Here is a 21,722-nt window from a genome sequence, read left to right as displayed (position 1 = left end):
GATTTTTTTTTTTTGCTGCCCTCTTGTGGTGATTAGAAGCATCACAATCTAAACTATCTCACTCTGTCAGGGCAGCTGGGTTCATTTTTGAAAAAAATAAAAATATAACCTGGGAATATACACAAATGTTTATTGAAAAATGTTTATATTAACATTTTCAACAACATCAATATACACAATGCACAGAAAAGGACAATTAAATGTCAGCAACAGAAAGGTTTCCTTTCAGCTCACGGATGTCCAACAGCGATATATTTTATCATTTTTAACTGATGAAAGGGCTGGTTTAAGTCTGTGATCAGCAGTTGTCCATGAAAAAAAGCCAATAATCCAGTGAAAAAGAAGTTGTGTCCTCTTTCAGGGTTCCAGTGCTGCATTGCCCCCTTTCCTGTTCAGCGCTTTTTCCACGTGAACTTTCTCCGTGCTCCTTCCTGCCCTGGTTTCTTCCTCTCCTTGATCCTGGGATCAGCGGTCAGCAGGCCAGCTGTTTGGGTAATCAGAGAAAACAGATGATGACAAAATTTTCTAATACTTCAAGTCTACTAACTGTGGAAGCTTGTTTCTGCCACTGAATAAAAAATAAAAAAGGTAATTGCGACTTTTTATCTCACAATTCTGACTTTCTTTCTCAGAATTGCGTGATATAAAGTCACAATTGCGAGTTATAAAGTCAGGATTGCGTGATAAAGTTGCTAAAAGTGATAAAGTTGCAACAAGTCAGAATTGCGAGATGTGTCTTTTCCTCAGAATTGGACTTTATAACTTGCAATTCTGACTATTTCTTGCAATTGTGTTGTGAGAAAAGTCGGAATTGAGAGATATAAACTCACAATTGTGAGAAATAGTCAGAATTGTGAAATTACCTTTTTTATTTAGTGGCAGAAACAAGCTTTCATAACTAACAGCATCTGTGACATGACTACCAGAGAAAAGAGATATAAGTGAAAAGTAACTCGCCATCTTTACATCTTTTGGAAACGTGTAAAATATTGGACGGGTGTTTTAGGCCTTGCAGAGCAAGTGCAGTTTAATATACCTGCCAACGTCGTTAATATTAAAGTAAACTAAAATTTTAACAAGAAGAAACACACTATTGTTGGTCAATAAAATTTCTATGGTTTCCCACATTGTGATGTTATGGGCTTCTTGTCACACACCTTGCCTCATCTTTTCCACTTCTACCTCAGACACAAAGCTGAGCAGCGCCCGTGAGATGGCCAATCGCAGAGCGCCAGCCTGAGCAGAGTGACCGCTGCCCTCCACACTGCCCTCGATGTCAAACCGGCTCAGCATGCCCACAAAGTGCAGAGGAAACAACAGCTGCTCCCTGAGAGAAAGAAAAGAGTGAAATGTGGGGCGGACAGAATTAAGAACATGTTTCTCTCTACTGGACTGCTCAAGCTTTCAACATCTGTATGAATGACACTCCTGCAAATCCCCCATTGAGGACTGTATCGTCATATTTAGACAAAGTGATAATCCCGCCACTGTAAGAACTATTGAGAGGACGCGATGCAAGCGTGTGCAGTCGCTCGCAGGACGGCCCACAGTGCTGACACAGAGCAACACTCCCCTTCTGCTCCAATTAGGCCTGTGTGAAGCGGACGGAGTGATAAGGGCGGGCAGCCGGCCGCACGCTGACAGCGCCTGAGTCTCCGGCTCACTCATCTGTGTAATTAACTTTTCAACCACATTTAAAAAACTGAGCACACTCACCACACACAAATGCTGGATTTGAACATTTTTGGTGTGGGTCTCATTTATGGCATACCAACTAGAGTAAAAACAAATATTCAAGCTCTCGATGTGCTGAAAGGATCTTTCCATAAAGATGTGATGCAGAACTGAGGCACACACACCTGTCTTGTAGTACGGGAAAGTAGTGGAGGTAGTTCTTGCCGTTGATTGTGACGTTCCCAGAGCCGCTGTCTCTGAGGGTGATACTGGCTTTGGCAGATTTTCTTCTGCCTGTGGGAAGGAGAGAGAGAGGGAGAGAAAGACTAAGCTAGAGTGATGTGGGAATTAAGTGAGTGTGTACAGAAGAAACAGACAGAGAATCAACTGAGAAGAGCGGAAACCTTGCAGAATAAAAATTCTTTACCTCTCAGATCGCAGGAACACGAGACTTAAAGGAACGGCTCACCCAAAAAATGAAAATTCTGTCATTTACTGTCGCCCATGTTCTCAAATCTCATTTGAAACAATACAGTTATTATTACTGTTAAGAAAAAAAATCATTACTTGAAATAAAATGTTAACTTCAGTAAAATAAAATTTGAAAACATTTATCTCAACATTTCTTATTTTAGTTTAAATATATGTAATAAAATAACGAACTAAAACAAAATTAAAAATTAAAACTATATAGAGACAAAAAACGACTAAAAATTACAAAAATCTAAAATTAGTTTTTTGAATTAACTTTTAACTAATATTAAAATGAAAATGGACAATATAAAAACAAAAAATAATTCAAAATATAAAAAAAAAAACTATTGTAATATGAAATAGCATATTCATACAGACGCATCATGATCGGTTACAATACACACAAACAAATGGTGTTTGATGTCAAACCTGACGCAATGAATATTAACCATAATAATAAAAAATAAAATAATATATTAGACTTAAATGAAAACTTGGCAAAGCTGAAGTACTGAAATGACAAACTGAAATGAAAAAAAATTAGAAACAAACAAACAAAAAAAAAAAACGATGAGCACAAAATGACTAAAACTGAAAATATAAAAATAAAAGTTAATTCAAAATATGAACAAAAAGTAATACCATAAAAAAAAAAAAAACACTAAAAAAGTTATAATTACAAGTTACAACGGATTATTTAAGGATTTGCAAACTAATACTGCACATGGGTTCAATTACATAATTAATATTTAAATATTAAACTTGAATATATTACTCTTGGACCCACTTTCAATTCACAATGTGTTCACAGCCCACCACAATATTATAGTAATTGATTAATGTTTGTCTTGTGAATTATATTATGCAATAGTAATATATTTTTGTCCTCTTTATGCACCAGAGACACATAAAAGAGATATTCTCATAAATTCCCTTATTTGAATAGCAATTTAAAGTGCACAATAAATGCAGTTATCGTAAAAACAATCACAATAAGATTCAGAATTATTATCAGGCCTACACACATTTGATTACAGAGTTACAATCTGAGAGCTGGAAATCAAGTCTACACATCAGTAGACTTGGAAAAAGGCTTTTATGGGGTTCGCAAAAACAAATAATCTAAAAAACTAATATTTTAACAGCCTGTACTCTAAAAAATGCAGGGTTAAAAACAACCCAAGTTGGGTTAAAAATGGACAAACCCAGAAAATGGGTTGTTTTAAATGTTTGTCCAACATGCTGGGTAGTTTTATTTAACTCAACTATTGTTTAAAAATGACTATATGTCTGGCTTAAAATGAACCCAAAATAGGTTAGAAAATTAAAAATCAGACACATAATTACTAGAGGCAACAATAATAATCAAAAGGTGAACATTTATTAATAAGCAATTTAATAAATGTTTATTGTTTAATTATTATTCATTAAACTTACTAATAAATGTTCATTTATTAAACATATTAATAAATGTTCATTTTCAACATATTTTGGGTTCATTTTAAACAAGCAATACAGTCATTTTTAAACAATAGTTGGGTTAAATAAAACTACCCAGCATGTTGGGCAAACATTTAACCCAACCACTGGGTTAAAACAACCCAATTGCTGGGTTTGTCCATTTTCAACCCAACTTGGGTTGTTTTTAACCCTGCATTTTTTAGAGTGTGTGTATTTGAGATGTCAATATTACGTCGTACCATCAGCAACGCTGAAAGCGACTCCCTGTGGATCGTACTGTATCACAGGAATCTCCTGTTTACTGGACTGAACCTCCAGATGCCTGCGAAACTTCAGCACGAACTCCTCCTCCAGAGAGCAGTAGGGCATGGACAACAACCTCTCCATCAGCTGGATCAACCGCATGTACTACACAAAATCACACAATTCACTTAGTTTGCCAACAGCACCCTCTTGTGCTTTCATCCGGAATTACAAACTTTATAGGATTCGGACAATGTATCGGTTCTTACATCTTGATCTGAAATGTTCTCTACCAGATGCTCCTCCATTTCCTCTTTTAACAGCCACCTGCTCCCAGTCAGCATACTGAAAGGAAACAAACACATTTTAACCATTAAATTCATCATTCTAGTTGTATTGGCATTGTATATTACAAATTGCTTTTGATAAAAACATCTGCTAAACGCATAAATTTAAACATTTTTCTTGCAGGAAGTTTTGAAATTCTCACATTTGTTTGGTATCTGTTGTATATAGACCTTTATTTCTCATCTCGTCCTGATGTCTCTCTATGGCCAGAATCTTCTCATACAGATCCTAGAATGACAGAAAAGAGAAATGGAAAGTGGTCAGTTTTAATGCCATTTCTGTAAGAGCAGATAGAAGCTTGTTTCTGCCGCTGAATAAAAAATAAATGATTGCAACCTTTTATCTTGCAATTCTGCCTTTTTTTTCCTCAGAATTGTGAGTTTATATCTTGCAAATTTGACTTTATAATACACAATTGCGACTTTGAATGTCAGAACTGCGAAATATAAACTCACTATTGAGAGTTAAGTCAGTATTGTGAAATAAACTCGCAATTCTGACTTTTTTTCAGAATTGAGTTTATATCTTGCAATTCTGACTTTATAAATGCAATTGCGAGTCAGTCTTTTTTTCCCCTCAGAATTGGGCTATAACTTGCCATTGCAAGTTTATATCTCACATTTCTGAGAAAAGAAGCAAGAATTGTGAGAAAAAAAAGAATTGCGAGTTTATATCTCATAATTGCTAGAAAAAAAGTCAGAATTGGAGAAAAAAAGTCAATCGTGAGTTTATCTTGCAATTCTGACTTTATTTCTCGCAATTCTGACTTTATTTATCACAATTCTGAGTTTATATATCGCAAATCTGACTTTATTTCTCACAATTGCGTGTTTATATCTCGCAATTCTGACTTTATTTCTCGCAATTCTGACTTTATTTCTCGCAATTGCGCAGTTTATATCTTGCAATTCTGAGAAAAGAAGTCAGAATTGTGAGATGAAAAGTCACAATTACCTTTTTTGTTTATTTAGTAGCAGAAACAAGCTTCCATACAGAAATATTACTAAAAAAGAAGAAGAATCCTCTGAGCGTGGTCTCTGTTGACTAATAAGTCAATGAATACACCGAATGAAGGACGAGGTATTCTTCATAGATATTCAGGAATCCCTCAAAAGAAAAGATGCAGTGAAGCAAAAGCAGGGATTTGAAAATCCCCCCGACACACACGCTCACACAGATACACACACACAGTCTCCATTATGAAGGCAGATCTCATCTCTCTCTCTTCAGCTCTGGCTGAATTTAATTGTGTGTGTGTGTGTGTGTGTGTGTGTATGGAGGGAAAATTGAATTGGGGAGCACTTGGGCCGTAACCCCCCACACTTTCTCTCTCCTTTCTAACACACACACACACACTCGCACGTCCTCCTGACAGGAGAATCTGCCATGCGGAGAAGGATGGCATCCTCGGGCACACTTGTCTAAATTGGCATCGCGCCCGTGAGCCTGGAGTGCCCGTCAGGCGTGGTGGTGCTGGAGCGGTGCGGAGCAGGGGTCTGACGCGGGGCCCGACGCTGGCATGCAGCTCACGTCGGCACCTTCCTCACGCCTGTGCGAGAATTCATTTCCCCCTCAATTATCCCACAGCTGTTTGTTTAATTCGCTCCTGATAGAGTGCGTATAATCCACCGCTACTCGCCAAAAAAGCAAACATCGGGCAAAAACCAATTTTCAGCACAAAAAAGGAGGAGTAATAGAAAAGAAAGGGGGGAGGGAGGAAAAAAGCGGGGGAATACGCGTTACACGTTCGTGATCACAGCGCCATAACGAATCCAGAGAAATTCAAATGCCTTTAGGAGGGGAGAGAGGCTCCTCGATCTCAGCTTTTAATATGAACTTTCAATGTAGCCTTTTGGTTGGCAGGGGCTCCTTGTATTCAACAAATCATGGTCAAATTGTACAGACTCGCTCCTCCCAAAGTGCACATGGGATTTTTGTTGAAGGTTAAGTCGAAAACACAGCATAATGAACACAAGATTCAAAGTTGAAGGGCCTACAGTTAAAAGCAGGAAGTACTAACATCATGAGCTTGTGTTTTATGACCTTGCTTATGTTTCTAGTGAATAATTGTTAGTATAAATGTCTTAAATGGACGTATTTGCCATTGCCAGTCAGTCCACTCTGCAGCTATTCTTGATATTTACCGAATTAGGAATTAAATCTGACAGCAGTGTCAAAAATGGTGATTCTTTGGTTTAAATGATGCAAAAATAAAATAATTTTCAGGCTAGTCCAGCTAATGCACATACAAACAGGCAATGCCTCTATGAAAAGGTGACAGGCTTTTTAAACTGTAAGGCAGGACTATAGTGATATTTTCATGCCTGGTTTTCTGTGATGCATTGAATGTTGTTGTGAATTCAACATCAATGAAGATAACACGATCTAACAGATTAGTCATTCTCACAATTTGAAGAAAAAAGGAGTTGTGGAGCCACCAGAAAATCAGTAATGTTTTGCATCATATGCCATATATCCTATAAATGAACTATCAATCAAATGTTTGGGGTCAGTACGATTTTTAATGTTTTTGAAAAAGTCTTTTGCTCAACAAGACTGCACTTTGACAGTAAACAGTATTATATAGAGAGAAGTATCTTTACAATTCAAAATGACTAATATATTTTCAAACATTTACAGCAGCCATTACTCAAGTGTTCAGTCACACAATCCTTCAGATATCATTTTAATATGCTGATTTGGTGTTTAAGTTATTACTTTTTTTTATTATTTCAGTTGAAAACTGCTTAATATTGTTGTGGACACTGTGATACATTTTTTCAGGATTCTTTTATCAATAGAAAGTTATAAAGAACAGTTATAAAGATTCTCATTTTCATGAACCCATATCGATTCTTAAATCCCAAAAAATAGATCTTTTATAGTATATGCTGTTTTATGAATGAACAAAACATTGTAGAATGACTCCCATCCAATAAATCACAAAAAAGCTTTGTGCTTTATTACTTTTGATATGAAACAGCTTTCAAATTCTGTACATTTTATTAATAAATTCAAACATTAAATACTATTTTGCAAGAACTCAAAATAAAAATGTTCATTAACTAAATCTTTTATGTAAATTGCTATAAAAAAATGTATGAGTTAGCTAACTCAGTAGGCTACCTCAAGTTAGGAGCAATTAACATGCATAAGTACTACAAACTCAAAACTTGATAGCTCTGCTTACTTAAAATTGGAAATATCATAACTTAAAAAATTTGATGTAACTGATTCTCAAATTTTTTGAGTTAGCACAATTTATTCGGGTTTACAGTGCAGATCAAGCGAAGCGGCAGCGTGAACCGATAATCTCTTCTGCTTTACTACTAGTTACAGCGCGAAATAAACATAAATGAACATCTGAAGGTATGTTGAAAGATACAGTACAACTTATCAAAATCCATATCATGTCACATGTAATCGCTCAACCAGAGTTTCAACCGCGGAAAGACGTCAATAAAACAGCTTGCAAACAATGTGACGTATTTTAACATTCACCTCAGAAAAGCCATTCAATGTACATAACCGTCAGTCAGCTAGAAAAATTAACTCCAGAGAGGTGCATTTTTCTAAATATATGCACTATATTGCATATTCATTGTATTTTTACTTAACCTGTTCTTCAATATTTAATGTTTCAATATATACGTCATGTTTTTATGACAGCCACCATTTAAATGTTTATAGATATTTCAAGAAACGAGTAGAAATATAATGTCATTAAAAAGTTATTTTTAACGTTATGGTTGGGATTATTATGTTATATATGACCCTGGACTACAAAACCAGTCATAAGTCGCATGGGTATATTTGTAGCAATAGCCAACAATACATTGTATGGATCAAAATTATCGATTTTTATTTTATGCCAAAAATCATTAGGATATTAAAGATCATGTTCCATGAACATATTTTGTAAATTTCCAACTGTAAATATATCCAAAATATATTTTTGTAAGTGGATATGCATTGCTAAGGACTTCATTTGGACAACTTTAAAACCGATTTTCTCAATATTTTGATTTTTTTTGCACCCTCAGATTCCAGGTTTTCAAATAGTTGTATCATAATAAACCATACACCAATGGAAAGCTAATTTATTCAGCTTTCAGATGATTTCAAAACATTGACCCTTATGACTGGTTTTGTGGTCCAGGGTCACATATTATAATGTTACCTATACAAATCAGTTCATTTTAAGCTTTAAAATTATAGTAATGTACCATCTGGGGTACCCTGTATATTATAGCATTAGATATTTTGGCATGTATTGTACCTGATACATACTCCAATTAATCGATATAGAACTGAATCAAAATATGAACTGAATCAAATCACAAGCTTATGAATGTGAATCAAAATCTAATTAAATCATGAAATGTGTCAATACTGTAGCCCTATATTGTTTAAGGACACTTTAGATAAATTTAATATATCCTTAATAAAATACTAATAAAAAAAAAAAAAACTTTTCCAGTTACATTGTAGCTACATAACTTCCAGCCATTATTTCAAATAGAAATAAATACATTTTAAAAATGTATTTGTAAATGTATCTAGCACTGAGTAAACTTCACAAAACCTTTAAAAAAAATCTATCACCACCCAAATATATCAAAGGCCCTGTTTTGGCATATATATAGCTGTTAAAGAATTTTAAACCTGATTTTTTTTTTATTTGATGCAATGAAAAGGGTCACACAATTAATTGACCACTGCAGTACTAGAATACTTGGTTACTTAAATCGAGTGTGCAAGTGGGTTACTTCGATAGCTGTAAAAATGTCCTGATACATCAGCTACAGAATATAAGTCTCCTTGGTAAATGTCTATATTTACCATCTGTGTATCTTAAGAGTTCGGATGTGTTTGTGTTTTGCTTCCTTTTGCTCATGCTAGAAAAATATTGCTGTCTGCAGGAAGGAGAGTTGAACATTATTTTCTGCACACTGCAGGGTTTCTGAACACGGAGCACCTCTGTGCGATTCGACGCTGGATGAGAGAGCCGGTGCACGCCGGCAGATTTGACATACCTATTTAAATTAGCAGCAGGGGTCCCAGCCACTGCAGGGCAAAGGGGAGGATGAGGGGCTTGGGCGCACCGAGGACAATGGCGCATTAGTCAACTCGCACACACACACAAACTCCTTACTGCTACTGAGAGACGTCTTAGCCCAAGGTCGAGTCCAGAGATGAATGGTAGAGAAGGGAAAAATAAGCTAAAACAAACAAACTTTGAAAAGGAATTAGCCGTGGTGACAAAGAGCCGGTTAACGCAGGAGGCTCTCTGGGGCTCTTCCCATCGCAGTAAAACCCCTGAGGCTGATGTGCACATACACCTACACACAAAGAACAGCACGTGTGCACGCATACACACTCACACGCACACCTAATATCGCAAAGCCCTGGCGTGCCTAGTGAAGTGTGTGATGCTCCCTGTTGTAAATGGGATTTAAGAAGGAGAAAGAGCTCCGTCACACTCATCTTCCTCTTCTTACAAATCCAAACCTTCCATTACCATTTCCTTAATCATTCCGATCTCTGATTTATACTGGTTTGTTTTAACAACAACCATTCTATTTAATTTTATTCAGCACACTAAGTGTAAAATGTCAAACAAAGCCTCTCTCTGGCTGTTCCCCCCGTCACCCCATCCAGGCCCTCTTTAGGGGATCGGCTCTCTCTGTCTGTGCCCCTCCTTACATCCCACATCTCTGTGATGTGCCCCCCACCTACACTCTGTGCCACTCCCTTCAGTCATAGACCAGACAAAGCAGAAACCAGTTCAAGAGACAACAAAATTTAAAGGAATAGTTCACCCAAAAATTAAAATCATCCCATGATTTACTCACCCTCAAGCCATCCTAGGTGTGTATGACTATCTTCTTTCAGACAAACACAATCGGAGATATATTTAAACATATCCTGGCTCTTCCAAGCTTTATAATGGTAGTGAATGGGGGTTGAGATTTTGAAGCCACAAAAAGTGCATCCATCCATCATTAAAACAATCCATACGACTCCAGGGGGTTAATAAAGGCCGAAACGAAGCAATGCATTTTTGTAAGAAAAAATATCCATATTTGAAACTTTATTAACTCTAATATCTAGCTTCCGGCAGATAGCCGTATGCATTGATTTGCGGCGGAAGAGTGACCTCTGACCCGATGCATGATGCAATAACGAACGCGGAAGCGCAGAGGATAGAGCAGTCTAAAATTAGAAGTCTGGAACGAGAATTTTTAAAAAGAAATGTCGGAGGATTTCGATTTAAGATTAGAGGAGCCTGAGTTTGATGCACAGCCCTATTTGTTTGAACTGTGAGAGGCGTCTAAGCTTATGATACTCGTACATCTACATCATACATCGTGTCACGGGTTACTCTTGTGGCGCAAGTCGACTTGTGGAGTATGCGTACGGTCGTCTGCCTGAAACTAGTTATTTTAGTTTATGAGGTTATAAATATGGATATTTTTCTTACAAAAACCCATCGCTTCGCTTCAGAAGGCCTTTATTAACCCCCTGGAGCCGTATGGATTACTTTTATAATGGATGGATGTGCTTTTTTGGGCTTCAAAATCGCTTCAAATTCACTCCCATTATAAAGCTGGGAAGAGCCAGGATATTTTTAAATATATCTCCGATTGTGTTTGTCTGAAAGAAGATAGTCATATACACCTAGAATGGCTTGAGGGTGAGTAAATCATGCGATAATTTTCATTTTTGGTGAACTATTCCTTTAAGTTTTGGCCGATATCAATAAATTTAGCCAAAAAACTAATAATAAAGTTTATTTAATAATCAATTAGAGGTACAGTGTGATTTCTGAGAAACTGTTGATATTTGATATAATGCAAGAGTGGATATCTCTTTATCATAGCTGAAGCAAAGCAAAATAATGCTTCACGAAAAATAAAGCGAAGATGACAAACGAACAAGGAAAAAATAAAAATAAAAAATTAGTACACAAGAGTATATACAAGCAATATTCCCGCTTAGGTCTCTCCAGTGCTAAAAAGCTTTTCTAATATTCCAAAAAATCTTGCCTTATCATAGCCCTTCTTTTCAGTGATATTCCTCTGGCCTTTTCTCTTTTGTAATGTCTCTCAGCCATCTCTCTTTCTACAGTCTTTCTTCAAATCTCCCTCTCGCTCACTCTCTCTTCTCCCCAATCATGGGTGGACACGCCCCCTACTGCTGATTGGCTAATTTCGCCATCACCATCTTATAATGTACACAATGAAAAAATACTGAAGTATGCTAGAAAATTTAAATTTAACAGTTTTATTAAATGATTTTTATTAAATGATGATGAGTTTTAAAGCGAGAGTAAAATTATGGTGAAATTAAGAAATGTAAAAGTAGGGACAATTGAGCCTAAATTTCAATTAAGTATTAAATATCAACCTATATTTGGGATTTGGGACCTATATTGATTATCTCTACAGCTACAGTATTATTTAAATATCATCTAGAACACTTTGGCTTTGTATGTTTTATGTAACAGATTTATGTAAGCATTTAACAGATATGAACAGCATGAACTCACATGCAAGAGAGAATAGTAGGACTGTTTCCCTGTGTAGAACAAAAAGTGGAAAGGCCGTCCTTCTGCATCCCACTGGACAGCTAAAAGAGAGAACAGGGCATGAGTAATTCATTACCAGATATCAGCATGCTTATATATTTGGTGTCAAAGAGCAGAGAGTTAAAACAGCTTTTCCATACCTGTCTGTTTTGGGAATATTTGCTCTGGGTGCTAAAACAGAAAGAAAGGTACCATAAGGAATATACTGAGTCTTGACTGTGTGTAAGTAATTATGTAAATAAGTAGATAAGTAAGTAAATAAATAAATGCAAAAAAGTTGGAGCAAATCTCACCTTCATTATAGGTCTTGCTCGCTTGTCAAAGAGTCCAGAGGGGAAGAGGTATGCAATACTCCTCTAAACAAACAAACAAACAAAAAAGTATCAGAATGCACACTTTATGGCAAATTTAATGTCATATACTTTTTATTTATTTTTCTAATTCTGAATATTTTTTTATTATGATTATGAAATGTAATTTTTATTAACATTTTATGAAATTATCTTATTGAGATTGATGGGAAATGATTAGTGCCAATTTTGAAAATGCATGGAACAGTTTGACAATAAAATATTTTTATTGTACACCCCAGGTGTGTTTTACTACATTTGGGAAACACTGATCTATTCTATCTACAGAGTGGTGCAGGGATGACGTATTTTTGTAGGCCAAAACCCAGAAATGAGTTAGCATTTTAACACTTCCGGTTCATCGTCCAGAAGTCAATGGGTTTTTCCTCAATGGGATTTTGGTTAAAAGCCTGAAATAAGGTCTGTGGTGAACACAAGCTCAAGATATTTCCATGTTTTATATTTATGTATATAAGAGAAATGTACAAAAAGTATGCAAAAAACAGTTAAAAACAAAAAAAGCAGAGCAATATACACTATATACACACACATATACACACACATATAAATATACATATACAAATATACAAAAGCCGGATTCGAACTCGGGTCGATCGCGTCAAAAGCTACTTTCACGCACGTGTCTTTTTTTTTAATCTTGTGTGGCCCAATCAGACATTGGTGGGCGGAGTTAGTGTAAATTGCCTTTGCCAACAAGACAGGCTATTTACACTTGGTGCAAATAGACACTTTTTTTCCCGTGTCTCAAGGCAGGAACACACCAAGCCGACGGTCGGCCGTCGGGCAGTTTTTCTTCGTCGGCCGACTAAGTTTTCTCAGTGTGTTCTGCACCGTCGGCTGAAGTTGGCCCTCGTCTGCTTTTTTCGGCCGATTCGACATGTTGAATCGGCGTCGGAGCTCGTCGGTCCGTCGAGCCATCTGATCATTCTGATTGGCTGTTCAGCTACTGCCACCTGCTGGTACGGAAAGGCATTTCATCTTACGCAGGCGCAGAACGGACGTGCTACTTGGCCGTCTGCTGTCGAGCGTCAGTTTGGTGTGTCAGGCCAACTTTGGACTCAGACACTGCCGACGTGAGCCAACCCCGCAGTCTGCTTTCGTCACCACTAGTTCATCTGCGTCGGCTTGGTGTGTTCTTGCCTTTTAAAAAGGCGATTGCTAACAAGTTGCTCAATGGGACTAAAGATGTTTTCAGGGACATTAAACATCACACCAATCAGGTAAACTTATCTATATACTAGTCTACTTTCACAGCCTCATGTTTACAATTGCACTCTTGCAAACTATTATAACTCAAACTTTCAGGGAAAAAGACTGAAAACGTTGTCTGGAGCCCGGTGGTGGTGACATTGAAGTCGAGAGACTGTGGTAAAGTTCGTTTATAGCCTAAGGTAAGCTTTTTTTTTTTTTTTCCTGACGATTGTATTTAGGCTTCAAAATTGTGTTCATTTGTGAAAATTATTTTGATAGACAAAACATGATTACAAAGCTTATTTTTTTTCTTTTTGCTATAATTCAAAAGCTTATGGAAAAACCCTATTGGGATTTTGTCGAGGGAACCAGTGCGATGCTAACTTCCGGGTTGGCCTACAAAAATATTGATGCAGCGCTCTATTCTCTTCATCAAATACTCTCATAAAGAACCAAAAGATTCCAGTGATACCATTGAACGGGGCACACAACTTTCGTTCGCATAACATGAGACATTCAGAATGGCAACCTTTGGGTCTTTGACCCTGTTTTCCAGGATAAAGAGACAGAAAAGATGAAAGAAAAAAGTAAGGTGATGGCAGATGCACTCCAAGAGAACAGATATCCATGTAAAACCACAGGGTGAGGGAAACTGAGTAAAATAAAGCAACACAAAGAGAAGAAGAGACAGAACGGTGCAGGATGCAGTGACAGATGAAGGCAGCACCTGTTCATACCTTGAAAAGCAATATGGCCCAACTCCCTCAGGGAGGTTTAGCCTCGTCACAGTGTTCTAGAAACCTCTGCTGCCTACACTTCACACGAGCCCAATCTGGGAAAGCAAACTTGCTACTAGCACTCTCTCGAAACAGATTTTTTGAGACGTCTGACCACTCGTTTCATGTGGCATGGAAAACGCAGAATCAAAAATCTAAAAGTGTCTGACCTTCTCAGGTGACAAGGGCATACATGTTTACACCAGACCAATCTTGCCATCCCATCTCTTTTGTAGCATCATTTTTTCCCTGTAGTTAGTCAAGGTTTCTTGCACCAAGGCGTAATTTAATTTTACATGACATCTGTGCCCTCTCGCTGACCCTTATACCGAGGAAAGGAATAGTTCACCCAAAAACCGTGTTGTTGCCAAATACTAAATATTTGTTGATATATTTAAGTGATCATATGGCTCAATGAAATGACACTCAATTTTTGTCTTGATTTATTCATTCAAAAATACACTACCGTTCAAAAGTTTGCAGTCAGTATATATTTTTAAGCCACTTACTTTTATTCAGCGAGGACAAATTGAATTGATCAAATTTTACAGTACATTTATAATGCTACAAAAGACTTCTATTCCAAGTAAATGCTGTTTTGAACTTTCTATTTTATTTATTTATTTATTTATTTATTTATTCTATGTATGTATGTATTTGCCTAACAAGCATGGCATTGTATATTACAGATATTGTTGGCTCTTTGACAAATTTCTTTTGGTCCTCTTTTGTAAATCGCTTTGGATAAAAGTGTCTGCTAATTGCATAAATGTAACATGTAAATGGGTCAATGAGGTGACGGGTCATTTTTTTGTCCAAAGGCCTTAATAATAATAATAATAATAAAAAACAAAGATATGACATTCAAAGTATGTAAGGTAGTACAACTCTTTTATTAAATCCAAAAGGTTTTAATTACATTTTGCTACATATAAAGGTATTTTAAAGTTTTTGAAGCGTCAGGGGTCATTCGGTTTAACCATCCAAAGGCCAATACAGCCATTTCATTTGTGATTAAAATATCTTAAAATCTAATAAATATATATATATTTTTATTCCGGCATGATTTTATAACATCATATATCAACATAGTGCAAAATGGTGTTAAAATTATGTGTAGAAATCATGGCTTTGTTATGAGAAAGAATGTCCGGAAAAATTAATTTCATTGATGTCATTCGGAGTAACCAATTTAAAGGGACCATTTTTGAAGTCATGTGGTCAATATCATGTGACAGGATGTGACATCATTCAGACACCTGCGAATGACCACATGGTCGTGAAGCAAAGTAACTAACATTTTTTTAACTATTTGAAAAATTAATGTTTTCACTTGCTCATACGCATGTCCCGAAACATCAGGTCATTCTGTACAACCGCTATAAAACATGGAAAATGTTGTAACATTTTAAAAACTTGTACTAAATATAAAACGTCCTTTTGCTAGCTAGCTAGACAAAAGCAGTGTTAATTGATTATAAAAATCACAATCTCACTGTTAACACTTAATAAAACCTGAAAAAATAATTATTTCTCCATTATGATTTTTTTTTATTTTATTTTTTTTACACTTTTAAAAACCTTATTCGTCAGTGACCCAAATACATAAATTGGAGTAATGGCTGCTGAAAATTCAGCTTTGCCATCACAGGAAGAAATTATATATTAAAATACATTAAAATAGAAAACACTGATTTTAAATGGTAATAATTATAATTATTGTAATATTACTGTATTTTCAGTCAAATAAATGCAGCCTTGGTGAGCATTAGAGACTTTACAATATAATAATTATAAAATAAATTCAAATTAAATATCTCAGAGGTCCCAAACTTTTGAAGAGTAGTGTACATAAATACAATTCATACATGCAACTTGAATACACTTTAATTTCTGAGCTAAAATTTATTTTAGTTCAACAAAAGGTTTCAAAATATTAAGTAGTTTATTTTTATTATTTTTAAAATGGTATGAAAGTTAAAACCATATGAAAACCTCCCACATATTTTTAACTTTTTATTTAAAAAAAAAAAAATCCTTTTCTTTATTTTAGACGCCCTTATTTGTCATTGACCCATATGCTAAAGGAATTTTTCTCCTAAAAATAATCTACTTTCTACAAACTAATGTTTGACATCAGTATTATTATTTGTGGAACAAAAAATGAGATATTTTGCTGATATTATTCATATAATGGAAATAAATGGTGCGTCACTGCCAAGCTCCATAGATACATAAACGTATAACCTGCGCTATTTTCCAAAACTTCTGAAGCCTCCATGACACTCTCCTTTAAAACTTTGACTCATGTTGTTATTGTCAAAAAAATCAGCAAATTTCTTCCCAATTTCAGTAGCATGAACGTCAGAGCCCACCTGATGGGTGCAAACGCAATGTGTGCGCGAGTAGACGAAAGACAGCGGGAGAAAGCAGGTGAGGCTTGCAGTCTTTATTAATTACTTCCTCCTGGCAGCGCTTGCTGTGCAGCTGTTTCACACCTTCAGCGCATTCACGGGAACGTCATGTCGGCTGAAGCGCTTGGCAGACACATCGGTGCCAGCTCAGGCACAGACGCCCCATCCTGTACTTGCTCTGTGCCCCGCAGTCGCAGCCATTTCCACCCCTTACCCACCGATCAGCTGGCAGAGGGACGGTACGTGTCAGCTTCTTTTAGCCACACTTACTCTGAGGACTCAATTCATTAATGGTGACAGAGATTGGGGAATAATGCTAAGAATCGAGAAATTGGACCAAATTAGTGGGATAAATCAATTACGGTCATTTCTTTCTGGCACAGAATAAGATATTGGACATAAATACTGTTTGTAAATGTATGCCAATTTCTAAGCGGGTCCAAGAAGTTCAATGTGACACCTGCAGAAAGTTGACTTTACTTTCAGCTTTAAGAGTAACAGGTTAAAAAAAAAAAAAAAAAAAAAAAAAGATACGATCTTAAGGAATACTCTTATTTAGAAATTGCTCATGCTCTAATTTACATGTCAGAACTGAAAAGCTTGGGAGAATTTTAATTAATCATTAAGCAGATGTGTAAACATTAGAAGAGTGGAGACAATAAAACAAATCGCAAATCAAGGATATTTGGGCCAAATTTTTTAAAATGAAATGAGAACTCCACTCAGAACAGCAGAGAGAGCAACACTGCCATCACGATAAATCGCAATTAACATGAAATCACGCTTAAAAATGACATTTCTAGGGATGCACCGATGTATCGGCCGCCGATATTTATCGGCCGATTTTTGCTCAATTTACAACCATTGGCATATCGGCTGTAGCAGGAAAACGGCCGATATAACAAACCGATGGTTTATAAATTAACTGTGTGAAGGCGCTGCTGTATAATGACTGTTGCTAATCCTAGCGCTGCTGTCTGCGCTTTAAAGTTAATCAAATAACAAAAGATCGCACTATTCTTGACTAAATAACTTTTGTAACTTTCATAAGTGTAGCGGACCCCATCCGAATGATGACCAAACCTTTACTGATGCTGTATTAAGTTTATTGCGTCCGTTTTCACTCCAAACATATCACCACAAAAGCTAAACATTACAGAGCACAAGAAGTGCGCATTAAACTCTCTCTCTCTCTCTCCATTGCATTATCATCAACATACAGCAAATTACTCAAAACACTTATTACAACTAACAGTTAACAAATACATACAGATCTTATGCCTTTTCGGGGGATGCTTAATAAACGGACAAACTTTAAATCTGCAAAATAACTGCGTGCTCTCCTTGTCAGTCCGTACACTAGAACACCCGTCAAAATAAGAGTCCCGCCTTAGTAAAGGAAATCTCATACATATTTAAACTTGTACACAAAATGTATACAAAAACAAATTAGAAGATTAATCACAATAAATTCTGTTACAATAAAGAATGATTAATATGTATTTAATTTATACAGTGAAGAATATGCAGTGCTATTTTACATTTGTTTACTTTATTTCTTTACCTGAAAACTATTAAACCTACCTAAAAAGCACCGTTTATTTCATATGTATCTTTGTTCTGTTGTCTTTATGTTGGCCTGCTGAATGTTAAATGGATCCAATTCATGTTCATTAAAAATTATTTGATGATGCAGCAATAAACCTGCTAGTATAATTTAATGGTGTTTTTGAACTTTGCTTATTTAAAACATGATCAAAATACTATTTTCAAATTTCAAATAAGAGAGGAAGTGACAAATATCGGTATCGGCCAATAATTGTTTGTTAATATCGGTCTCGGCCCCAAAAAATCATATCGGTGCATCCCTAGAAATTTCTGTCATTAATTACTCTCCCTCATGTCGTTCCACACCCGTAAGACATTCAATCATCTTCGGAACACAAATTAAGATATTTTTGATAAAATCCGAGAGGTATATGACTCGTCCATACACAGCAATATAATCAACACTTTTAAGGTCCAGAAAGGTACTAAAGACATCATTAAAACAGTCATGTGACTGCAGTGGTTCAACCTTAATGTTATGAAGCGACAAGAATAATTTTTGTGCTCAAAAACAAAACAAAATAACGACTTTATGCAACAATATCTTCTCTTCTGTGTCATTCTCATACGCTGTTTACGTTCAGCACTTCCCGGTTCTACATCAGAAGGTGTCAGAAAATTAATGACAGAATTTTAATTTTTGGGTGAACTAACCCTTTAAGACATTATTGGACATTCAGTGTTTCTGAAGAAAAAAAAAGAAAAAAAACTAAGAATACTACTATACAATATAAACACACTAAGGATTGATGAGCTGCTGGGTTCATGAATATTAATCATGTTGAACTGATTTGCTGAAATCAAAACAAGGATGATAATAGGCGAGCACCAGCCAATGAGACTGTCATTTGCACATTAGTTCCACCCATTAACGGAGGTTGCTTTTGTTTTTAAGACTGAGAATAATTCCAAAGCACTCTGTTATTTTGACAGGAAAATGCAAAAAAATAAATAAATAATAATAATAATAATAATAATAATAATAAATATAATATATTTTATATATATATATATATATATATATATAATTTACATGTAGAGTGTCAATTCTGTGTGGCATGTAAGACTCTCTCGCTCTCTCTTTGCGCAACACCGAGAAACACCGAGTGCTCTCAGGTAAGCGACGGCGAGTGTGCACCTTCACATTAGAGCTGCATCCATTAAGATGATTGAAATAGCGCGCTTTCCGGATCACCTGATGGAGAGTGAAAATCTCAAGTGCTCAGTCAGAATGTTCGGCGAGTGAAAACATATCTGTGCTCAACTTAAACTTAGCCTCTAACTCACACACTGGCGAGTGAAATAGTAACAAATTATTAGCCAATGGCTAAAGTTAGGCATCATTTAGTCATCCAAATTTAGTTGCATATGCCAGTGATTTACTCGCATTGTAGAGGGTTGAAAGCAATGAGAAAAAGCACTGCACAGAGTGTCAGAACTCATTGTAAACAGTTAACTCTACTTACTGTAAATACTTAAATTATTACTGCTTATATTACTTAAATATATAAGCCCAATCAGAGCTGTCAGTGTGGTTGCATAAGGACTGAGGTAAAGATCTGTCTGCCTGGTGAAAATTATTCTGGTGGTGGCTTTATCTGTCAGAAAATTGACTGAAATGAATGTAAACTTCTAATTTCAAAATGAATTGTGTCAATTACACTACACATACAGTACAAACAAAAGAACAAAGAAATAAAGAATAGAAGAGTGCAGTGAGTTAACTCACATCAATATCCTCCTGTGTAAATGTCTCTGGGTCCTCCCCCATCATGTTGGCCAAGTGACGTTTACCGACTTCAAAATCCTCCACCTGTTTATTGATGAACTCCTGTGTGAATTTCTCTGGGCCTGCCGCTGCCAGGTTCTTCTTCCACAAAGAGGACGACACACAAATCTGCCTGACCGGCAGCTGGAATTAAGAAAAAAATAAACATAAGAACAAATTTCAGTCAAATGCTGTTGTTAAAGTCGGCATGAAATGGAAGTTGTGATAGTCTTTTCTTTCCTATTGTGACATGTATCCAAGTGTAGTCTCACACCTACAGACCATTGGCTGAATGGCTGATGAATATGACACACAAAATTGTGAAAATTTCAGGAGTTTTGAAATCATCATCTGATTGGTTGAATTCTACAGATTTTCTGGGAGATGTGTTTGTCACGTTCTTTAACGGTCCACCTGGAAACAAACACTCTGTGATGCCAAACCCCCTCATGGAAGAAGAAAGCCATCGTGTTTATAACTGTGACAATAAGCACTTACCAGAATCAACTAAACGCTGGAGTTTCAAAAGTATGCGAGTATGCAACATACTCTTTAAATAAGTACGTCCAAGAGTTTTACATGCCGGTCTGTTATTGTAGGGACATCGTTTTACATTTTCATGCCCCTAAATATGATGCGGAACAAAACGAACTGTAATTGGTTGCTTTACACGTCAGTCAAACGGCCTCTGGGCAGTCCTTGGCCAATGAAAGCCGCTATGGAGTCAAGAGCTTCTGAAGATCTGGCTATACGAGACTAATCCAAGTGAAACAGCTCCTTGAAAAAGAAAAAAATACAGAAAGGGACTTGATTTTGTCCTTTGGGAACTGACTGGACTGTTGGATCATTGTGGTTTGCTATTGCTGCGATCTCATGTGAGCGACAGTTTGTCCCGCCCTCATGCTAAAAAACACCATCAGAGAAGAGATGTAGTAGCAAGAAGGATTTATTTTGGTTTAAGATTATGAGGGTGCATTCATTTAAAAAAATGCTGATGATCATGGATAAATAATTCATAATAAACACAGCAATATTCCATAAAAACAAAAACAAGAATTGTCCATTTTGATTCCATGGTGACAACTGATCACATTCATATGAAATGATGAAACATCAATATTAATTGTAGAGGAAATATTCTAAAATACTCAATTAAAAAATAAAAGTATCAAAAATAATGTTCTAATTAAAAATAGTTAGTATAATCTTGTTTTAATTCATCTTGCATCTGTATTATCTTTTAGCTTGGGCAGTGGACATAATGTCATGCTATTATGTTGTATTAAAACACAAAAAAATTAATCTTTGAAATAGTTCAGGCATATCTCAACACGTATGCACTGCAGCGGAGGAACAGTTCACTCCATCCTGCCAATCTGCTCGTTTTACACAGACTCAATAAGCACTCGACTATTACTACTCAGCCACAAGGACATTCTGCTCTCTACAGCATCACTACCAAATACGATTAACAAGTCGCAAAAACAGCTCTGTGTCGGAAAAAAACGTAAGAATGCTTTTCACCTGCAGAGCCGTCTTTGATCGGGACACACACAAACTCTTCCCGCAGCTCCCATACTTCCATAAAATCGATCTCATGCCTCTGCAACCGGAGGCAGCCATGTTTGCTCGCCGACTCGCGCTCAGACAGGAAGTGATGACTACATCACATCCTGGAAGCAAGCAAAGTCGTTCATCACCCACAAAAATACCTTTGCCACGTAATGGTACGTTTTTGAGCTTTACATATTTATCCACGGTAACTAAATTCATTCTCAGATACTCAGAATATATTTTGAAGAA

The 21,722-nt window shown here is 36.2% G+C and overlaps 1 protein-coding gene across 1 annotated transcript; it reads right to left on the bottom strand.

Annotated features, from left to right (window-relative positions):
* Positions 1–113: 113 nt before the first annotated feature.
* Positions 114–21,608, bottom strand: mrps9 (mitochondrial ribosomal protein S9). The gene is made up of 11 exons (XM_051898357.1): positions 21,444–21,608; positions 19,881–20,063; positions 12,085–12,147; positions 11,932–11,962; positions 11,753–11,832; positions 4,343–4,428; positions 4,122–4,197; positions 3,849–4,017; positions 1,860–1,968; positions 1,158–1,327; positions 114–484 (listed from the first exon to the last, which is right to left on the bottom strand). The coding sequence occupies exons 1-11, from the start codon at positions 21,540–21,542 to the stop codon at positions 393–395; spliced, it is 1,158 nt and encodes a 385-aa protein (XP_051754317.1). The 5' UTR covers positions 21,543–21,608; the 3' UTR covers positions 114–392.
* Positions 21,609–21,722: the final 114 nt, after the last annotated feature.

The sequence above is a fragment of the Ctenopharyngodon idella genome, chromosome 6 (genome assembly GCF_019924925.1).
Source record: "Ctenopharyngodon idella isolate HZGC_01 chromosome 6, HZGC01, whole genome shotgun sequence".
Classification (NCBI taxonomy): Eukaryota; Metazoa; Chordata; class Actinopteri; order Cypriniformes; family Xenocyprididae; genus Ctenopharyngodon; species Ctenopharyngodon idella.
Note: the sequence above shows the minus strand (reverse complement) of the source record. Positions and strands in the feature narration are given on the sequence as shown.